At 46.4% G+C, this 9,422-nt stretch overlaps 1 protein-coding gene across 1 annotated transcript in view; it reads right to left on the reverse strand.

Moving 5' to 3' along the window:
• The window catches only part of LOC142496134 (solute carrier family 23 member 2-like), a 44,407-nt gene extending 35,764 nt beyond the window's left edge, over positions 1-8,643 (reverse strand). Inside the window, exon 1 of the mRNA XM_075602566.1 lies at positions 8,418-8,643. Within this exon, the coding sequence (XP_075458681.1) occupies positions 8,418-8,519 (102 nt within the window). The 5' untranslated portion in view covers positions 8,520-8,643. The remainder of the gene's footprint in view (positions 1-8,417) is intronic.
• Between the last annotated feature and the right edge of the window lie 779 nt (positions 8,644-9,422).

Raw genomic sequence — 9,422 nt, forward strand, 5'->3', positions numbered from 1 at the left:
TTCAAGTACTGTGTAATCATTATACCCCACCCCGTTATTCAAGTACCGTGTAATCATTATACCCCACCCCCTGTTATTCAAGTACCGTGTAATCATTATACCCCACCCCCTGTTACCATGTACTGTGTAATTATTATACCCCACCCCCTGTTAATCACGCCTTGGCAATACTGAAATGTTCTTTCATCATGCCAATAAGCTTATTAGATTTGATTTGCATCTACTAGGGACCTTTCTGTGACCCTTAGGGTTTCACTACTGCTTGTGTGTATATACTCTTCCAAAAGTATCAAGCTTTTTTTTTAACCATATGTGACTATCTGGCTTCTAAAAAGCAGCTGTGTTACTTTTTGCAGTTCTACAAGTCAGAATGATTGATCCACTGATTGAGTCACCTGTGCTGAAGCAGGGCTATCCTTAAAACCTGACCTGTTGGTGACCCTTGAGGATTGGAGATGGCCAACCCAGCAACAATGTAACACGCACAGGGACATCAAACAAAAGGGAACAGCGGGAGGGGGAGGGGGGAATTCTCCCAGATGTCACCTACTGTACAGTACCTAATGACTTATTACTACTGTGAAATGCTATGTACATTAATGGCGCTATATAAATAAAGACATACAATACAATACAATACTTAGAAGTATCAAATTTGGGTCAACACCCTTATGTAACCCCTTAAACATGTCACGGAGGTCCTAAGAGGGTCTGAGTTTTTGCTTCAGGTGTCCACAAATAAGATTGTAAGCCTCATGTAGAAGAGACCAGCTGTTCAGTGACCATTGAAATGCAATGCAAGAGCAAAGCTATATAAACAATGTCAAACTAGAAAAATATCACCATTTGAGGGAACACGCAGGCACCAAACGCCTGTAGGAGAGCACAAGGTAGCACTACCGAAAAGATGTGTTAAAAATCAGCAGAACTGTGTTTCCTTTAAATAAAGTCCCTGTCGCTGATATTCTATTTAGTAGTGTGGTTTGTTTTCCGGAACTTTCGCCTTAGCGAATCGTTACCTTACATCAGGGGTGCGCAAACTGGGGGGCGCGTGAGATTTTGGGGGGCGGGCAGGCGCGGCAGTTACAGAGGCCCCGCGATCCTCCCCAAAGCATTTAAATTAAATGCCCGGGGACCGCGCGAGGCCTCTGTAAATTCTCTTACCCCGTCTCCGACGGCTTCTGGGCGATGCGTCGCCATGGCAACACGGCGTCAAATTAAGCCGCAGGGTCACGTGACATCGCGTTGTCATGGTAAAGCGACGTCACATGACCCCCGTGGCATCATTTGACGCCGGAGACAAGGTTAGAGAGGGGGAGAGGAGGCAGGGGGGGTGCAGGGAAAAAAGTTTGCACCCCCCTGCCTTACATCACTGCACTTCTCACTCAATACTGAACTGCGTGGTCTAGCACATTTGACCTCGGCCGTTTAGCCGCCACTCACCTGACCACCGGGACCTCTCTCCGCTGATTGCTTTGCCGTCATGGTAAACCCCTAAAATATTAACCCCAAATACTAACGCTATATCCTAACCTAATCCCCGATCCCCGACCTAAAAAAACCTTAACCATTTAACTTAATCACCTACCCATATCCTCTAAACCCTTACCCTAAAACCTCTATCCTTAACCCCGTACCCTAACTGCTAAAACCACTTAAATTAACTTACAGCCGAATGTCCACCAGCGGGCGGCTGCACCGAAAAGTCACGCAGTGCCCAAACGTCAGCGTGGTCGCACCAAAACGACCACGTCGAAATATCCGATTCCGTGAACATCCATTCCCCGAGGTCCCTGTCCAGGATGCTATGAGGCCGCTTTCCCCATGTAAAGCCTCATCCCCACTGCTCGTGCAACGGCGTACGCGGTGTGAACAAGAGACGGCCCTCTATGGGGCAGGCCCCAGTCAGCACCTGCGCGCGCCTGCATAAAGTGCGACGGCGTGACCGCATTTTGAGAAGACAAGAATTTTGTCTTTTACTGCGGCCGGCCAAGCGATGGCTACGTCACGGCGGCGGTTCAGTCAATGAGGGCGAAACAGCCACGTGACGTCATGCCCCCGCCACACCTCCCTGTCGCGAGTGATCTGAAGTCCTGAGATCGCTCAGGTGAAGGGCACGAGCGCCTGCTAGGCGCGCAGGCGCGCTCACTGGTGCCGGAGCCTCAGATAAATGTTCTGCTCCATTAAAGCTGCCGTTTATATTCAATATGCGCATCAACACAATCTGCACACTGACAAGTGATTAGCGAAGCTGCTGATCGATCTGTTCTCCTGTAATCGATCGCTGAAGATTCGGCTCGGGGGCTCCTTATATCACTGTTAGGGCTTTAGAAGACTACCCAAGATGCAAAGCTCTGTGGGGAAGATCATGTGACCAGGCAGACACCAGATATAATTGGTGCACTGCTAGAGAGAGGGCCTCTCTGTTAAGACCTTTAACATTCAGGGATACTAACTTCAATGGAACTTGGCTAGTCATTTCCAATATCGTGTCTCTCTCTCTCTCTCATGTGAAAGTTGTGAACTAAAGACTTTAATGGTTGTAGGAAACAAATGGGTATTAAAAAGGAAGGGACTTGCCCCCTCCGGGGACTTGGGGAATAACAAAAAAAACAAAAATTAAACCAGTAAAATGTGTGTAAACAGCCACTCATCCCAGATATGCGGCCAGACCCTACGTGGGTCTGGCTGGCATATAGCCCTACTGGGGGCTACCTGACATCGGGCATGCAGCGCTCCCATCCTGCACTCCCCCCCCCACCTCTATCTGCTCCCCTCCCCTGAACGCACCTTCTCCATGGCCCACTTAGAATATAAAATGGCCTATAGGACATATTTATCCCTGACAACCGTGGTACAGATAAACATAAAAAACCTCTTTTTTTTCATGTTAGCGTGCACTTATAGGGATAGGCTTCCCGGGTAGGAATATAAATATAAAAACCCGGTTTTCCTATTTTATCTCTAAGTGTTCAATGTCTATTAATATTACATTTTCGAGCAGTGATTGCTCTTGGCTTCTCCATGAGGCTTGGTGTCCCCCTGTATCTCAAAACAAAAAAAGACCCCCAGCCTTTCTAGCTCTTTGGGCCAAGGCCCCCTCACCCATCCCTGGGGCGTTCGATCCGTGGGTTCACACGTTTCATCCACCGAACAGTTGTAGTAGACCGGCACCCAGGGGGCTGGCAGCAGACTCCAAACCGTATGTAAAACAGACCCTACAACAGATTGGAGAAAGTATAGAGGGAGACAGGGGGAAAAGCGGAGAGAAAAGAGAAAACAAATATAGCTACACATCCAGGGTATCGTTCCCCGGGTTGCCGGATTGCCAGTCGAAGAGATGACCGCGAACCCGATGAGAGACCCACAACATCACAGTCGGTCTTAAATCTTGTATTTCTGGGCAACCGCACCATCAGCCAATCGATCGTCATCCGTGTTGTCTTCTCGAGGTCTTCGGTGCTGGCCCCCGATCCATCCCTGGGCGTCAGAGCCAACGCCAGCAGAAAAGATGCCGATTACGCAGGGTAATGGATCGAGATCTGTCTGCCTTCATGATTTACCACCAGGCGGAACGGAAAGGCCCACCGGTAACGAATACCCCTTTTCTCCGGGAGAACCGCCGTTACAGGTCGCAGACCTCTCCAGGTCCAGGTCGCAGATCCTGGAAAATCTGAATGGAATCATTTTCATCTGTTTCTGCCGCCTTTTATAATCCTTTCCTTGGTTGCATATCGGTGGAGTCTTAGAACCACATCTCTGCTTTGTTATAGGGTCATCAAATCTCGGACCCAAGGCTCTATCCATCAAAAGATCGCCATCTTGTAGCTGAGGGTCAATTGATGTAAACAGTCCCTTAAGATATGTCTGATGGGCTTCTGCAGATACCGTCTCAGGGACATGACGGATTCGTAGGTTCTGCCTCCGCTCCCTGTTCTCCAGGTCATGTATGCTGTCCCTCATAGCTGTAGGGATATGTCCATCTTATTTTATTAGTTTATTTGTCTCTCCCCCGCTCTGGACATTCTAGATTTTTGGAGCACCACATTGGAGATTCACTGCTCTCACTCTACATGCATATGAAAAGGTGGCACACTGTGTGTGCTCATTTGCATGTCATTACCCAGAACCCCTGGCTGTAGTGGAAGCACTGTATGTGTCCTGGAACCTCTCTGCATGTTTTGTTTCTCTGTTCTGAGGCAGCCATTGCTGCTCAGTGTAGTTGCAACATTGTTGCTACAATGTAGCCTTCCAGAGGCTTCCTAGCCAGTTGCCTTGACAACCCCCCTGTGCCAAAAACACCCTTGGTTTGGCTGTACTCCCCTGCCATGTTTGATAATAGGTTTAGCCGCAGCCTTAGGCCTCGGCCAGGGTGGCGCTGAGCGGGCGCGTGAGCTTACCTGCTTACCGAAGCAAGCAAATTTGAATCTGTCTCTCGCTCGCACGTCACGTGAGGGCGGACCAGCTCCGTGACATCATTCCGCGCCCCCCCAATCGCCCTCCCCCCCCCCCCCCCCCGCACGTGCACCTAGCAGGCCACAAACCTCCCGTTCGAGCAGGGAGCGTGACTTCACCGCGCATGAGTGCCAGCGCGCCCGCTCCCTGCCTGGCCGCAGCCTTAAACTGCCTGACCCTACTCCATTGCTACAGGGAGCAGGAGGGCCAAAACAGTATGCCAAGAGATAAAGGGGAAAAAGCAGGGTTGCAGACCTGTCTGAGACACGTGAATGTGCCCACACAGGGTATTTTTATTTGTTATATGAATGGTGTGTGGGCTGCGTGCGTCACAAACCTGGTCTGCCTCGTGATACTGAAGAGAAGTGCAAGTACTTCTGGTCCAGGAGGTGTATGTTGGGAATATTTAAGCACCCAGTATATACAGTCCACGGATGACAAGATTAGTGGGAGTGTGAAATCTTGGTTTTTCAGGCAATTAACTCCTCCGCGACCAGGCGAGTCAGCAACTTATTGAGAAGATAAACATTTGCTGGCCGGGACATGAAGACTGGCAGAGAGAGGGTGCCTCTTAAACACCGCTAGGCAGAGCGCTCAAGAGATATGTGCAGTGCGTTAAAAGGTTTCTGGTTTTGGAAGTCCAGTAGAGTTAAGTGGCAGAAGGGAGACGGTCTGGACCAGAGAAGCGAGAAAGAGATCATGTGTAACAAACTATCTTTAATCACTTCGCTGTACGGTCCCCTCTGTCAGGAATAGGATTAGAATTTCAATGATATACCCAGGGTACAGTGAAAAGGTCACAGTGCTGCTGCTTAGTGTGTATCACAAGTGATTTAAAGGGGCAGCGCTTCCCTCGACGAATGTGAACAAAGGACAGTGGCATGTTTAATCGTTTCAAGCTGCAGAACAAGCAATATTCTACATGTGTGGTTTTTTTTTTATTAAGAAATCGGTTCTGCACAATGAGAAAATATTTGTAACATTTAAAAAAGAAATGTTTTTGAAAGGCATATTTAATGTATTATAAATTTGTCGCGAGCATGTTTTGTTCCTACTGTATAGCAACCATTTACAAAGTCACATCACCTTCCCCTTCTGAAACAGGCTCTGGCACACCCCATTTTCAGGATATACCTGCTTCAGCACATGTGGCTCAATTCGTCCCAGCTTCAGTCTGCCACTGAGCCTCTCATTGAGCCACCTGTGCTGAAGCTGGGACTGATTGAGCCACCTGTGCTGAAGCTGGGATTGATTGAGCCACCTGTGCTGAAGCTGGGATATCCTGAAAACCTGACCTGTTGGGGGGCTTCAGGACTGGAGGTGAGCACCCCTGGGGTAACCCGATGAAGGACCCGAGAGGTCTGAAAGCTTGTAACATATCAACTACTCGTCCAATCAAAAGTATCATACCCCCCCTCATACCCCCCCCCCCTCATACCCCCCACTCATACCCCCCACTCACTCTCCCTCCTTTGTTACTATATGGAAGAAAAGACCAACCCAGCTCCCCACCTTTCTTTGCTACATAATGATGCTGTGTTTTAGAAATATGTTATAAATAAATATATTGATGAACAGACGTAGGTGCCAATGATGACTATTGTTGTTTATTTGTAAAATGCTAATGTACTTTGCAGCGCGGTAACATTGGGTTACAGAGAGATGGAAATAACGTAAACAGAGTTACATACCAAATAAGGACAAACTCGAAGACTGAGCCACCTGTGCTGAAGCAGGGACTGATTGAGCCACCTGTGCTGAAGCAGGGATATCCTGAAAACCTGACCTGTTGGTAGCCCTTGAGGACTGGAGTTGCCCACCCCAGGCTTAGTATAATGATATAGGGCCGGGGGCATCTATACACTTCGCCTCCTACAGAAAATGGAAGTTAACCCATTCACTGCCAGCAATGAAATACCCAGCTCATGCTAGTCCTGTCCCACTTTGTCATTAAAATCTTAGCCGCAGTGTTGAGGACCCCCCCCCCCCCAGCAATGAACGGGTTAAACATTTAGGGGCCTATGCAGAGAGCAGCGCTGTAAATAATTGGCGAGGGTAATAAAATGTAGCTTTATTGGCGAGTTTTTTTTATCTATATGCAGAAATGTGCGAAATCTGCAATTTATACCATGAATGCGTGTGGCGAGTTTAAAAGGGAGAGATGCGCGCAGCTGAAATGTGTGAGAAAAAAATCGCGTTTTTTTTTTTTTCCCTATGGCCGGCGAGCTCCAGCTTCTTGCCAACTTTTGTTGGCGGAGCTAATTGTAGAATATCGCGCCATTTTATTGGCGCGAACAGCCGCTAGATGGCGATCGCGCCTTTCTGAATACGGACATTTTTAAAACTGGCGAGATGTAGGTTCTCGCCACCCGCGCGGCGCGATTTACAAATAAAAAAAAAAATGGCGCGTTTTTCTTAACTCTCCATTATCTGCTTTTCTCTAGGCAAATTTTGCCAAAAAATGGCGATATTTACGTTTGCGCTGCTCTCTGCATAGGCCCCTTAATTAGGCTGATACGCAACAAGGCGATCTATTCATCTGAACACAGCACCTCTCCATTTCTGCACATATGAAGGGTCCTTTCTAGCACCAAAGTAACATGTGCTAAAGCAGGGGTGTGCAAACTTTTCTGTTCATGCCCCCCTGTCGCCTCCTTACCTGCTCTCTGGCTTCATCGACAACACGTCGCCAGAGAGCAGGTATTTCATTAAAATGCCTTGGGGAAAAGCCCGGGGCCTCTGTAACCACCCCGCCCCCCTCCCTATAAAATCCCGGGCCCCCCCCCCCCCCCCCCCTCTGTTTGCGCACCCCTGTGCTAAAGGTTTAATATGAAGGACTGACACGATGTTTGAATGTATTTTCAAATTGGTGTTTTTTTTACTTTTAATGTCTCCATGATCACCAAATGCCAAGGTATTTGCTGTTGTTTTTACCATCTTTATCTAACGTCTGTGCAGGAGAATTATTCATCCAGAATATTTCCCTTGTGATATTTTGTTTGGCTCATAATGGCAGTATAATTGGTTTTGAGAGACAGTGAGAGAGAACGTAATTAATTACCACTCAAAATAATTGGATTTGAAGGGGGGAAAAAGAAACAATTCAATTTTATGTCTTTTCTGCACTATTTTAAAATTTCACTTTAATTATAAGGGCACATTAAAGTTAACCCTTTAGGCCCTGCATACACGCCACACACCCCATGCTGTGAGCTGCAGTGTTTTGTTTTCTCCTTCTCTCTATGCAGTGGAAGAAATACATAAGACAGCATAATATTGGTAGTGTAGGACCTACTGAAATGTGGTTCTAGGCTTAAAATATTTGGGCCAAAGTATTGAACTAAATGACCCATAATTATGAAGAAAGAATATAGATAAAATATATAGTAATGTACTACATAAATTGTCATTGGATGTAGTATTGGTCTTTTAGTCTCTTGTTGCATACAATTTTATACAGGAAGCAAATAAGTTTAAAAAAAGACAGTAGTATGCAATGATGTTTTTAATATATATATATTTGTTTTTTTACCTACAGTATGTGGCACTGCCTTTTTAAATGAAGTCACTTAAAATCTGCAATTCACCAACCCTTAATACCCCCGAAATAATCTCATCTGCGGCCAAGAGCTGCTGACCCGGTGTTACCATCCGTGGTTTATCGGATATTTAAAACGGTCAGTCCCATATGGGAAAGTAACTATAAAAAAATATCGATGAATCTAAGTCAATTACATGGTTTGCATTTTATGAAAAAATTAATGTTAATATCTTTGAGTCCGCTGAATTTTTGTGTTTATCTGTTTGGCTAATGACTTTACAACTGTACTCACCAAAGAGAGTAGATCAGGACGGTACCGCCCCCACCCCCCCAAGTTATTTAAAATGACTTGTACTTTTCCGATTAAAAAATGTGCCAATCACCTGCTTCAAAGAAAGTACCAAAATAGTGGGGAACTCACCTTAAATATGGCGTTTTCCAGTCCATTGCAAGCTTTGGCCATTTCGGTAGCTTTAAAACCAACTGACGAGAACACTGGACATATATTATAATAACTGTTCATCGTCTACACATCGAGCTACATAACCAAATGTTCACGTGGCCTCTGCCTCCTCCAGTTCCGTTGAGACTCATGTGAGCAGAATTACTGAGCTCCATGCTTAATTTGCTGATCCGCTGGTAGTTCCTTCTGACTGCAGCACTGAGTAACAATCAGAAGTCTCTAACCGCGCACCCCCCTCCCCACCGTCTGATATGTTTTTGTCAGAAAGGAAAGATTTCCCACCTTTTTTTTTTAACCCTTGATTTCTCATTCTACATGAAAGGTACAGCACTCCCGCTTACCCATTTTTATTGTTTCAACTTGACCGATTTCTATTCCGGGCAGCTGTTTGGTGGTTTAGGTGTTTTCTTCCCGTTTAGGGAAATAGAAATGGCTGTCAAATCTCGAGCGTCCCGTTGGCAAATAGGGTGCCGCAATGTCATTGGGGGGTTGACGTTGTGGCTTCCTCTTGGACAAATGTTTAAATGTCCAGGAAGTAACACCGAAACCGTCCTGTTTCAGGAACCGGAGGGTTCCCGGAGCTAAACAATAACACGGTTCTTATCCGGAGGACCCCCCCCCCCCGATTCAAATGATGTAACAATAATGACTATTGAAATTCAGTAGAGTTGCTGCTTTAATTCCATTCAGATTATTTGGGACCGTAAAAATTAAGACCACCAAGGGACTCGGAGTGTTCTGCTTTACCGAAATACCGCATTACGAAAGTCCCCTGGCTGCAAAACCAGTGCAAAAAACAGAGCCATATTCATTAAAGGAGAAAGGGAATCCAGTTAGACGCAATGGGAGTTTCTCCTTTGATAAATCTGGGGCAATTCTTTTGCATGAACTGTGCCCCAGTTTTGAAGCCGAGAGACTATAGTAAATAACCCCTCATTACAATCCCATATAGGATTAGACCTT

This window comes from Ascaphus truei, chromosome 5 (assembly GCF_040206685.1).
Source record: "Ascaphus truei isolate aAscTru1 chromosome 5, aAscTru1.hap1, whole genome shotgun sequence".
Classification (NCBI taxonomy): domain Eukaryota; kingdom Metazoa; phylum Chordata; class Amphibia; order Anura; family Ascaphidae; genus Ascaphus; species Ascaphus truei.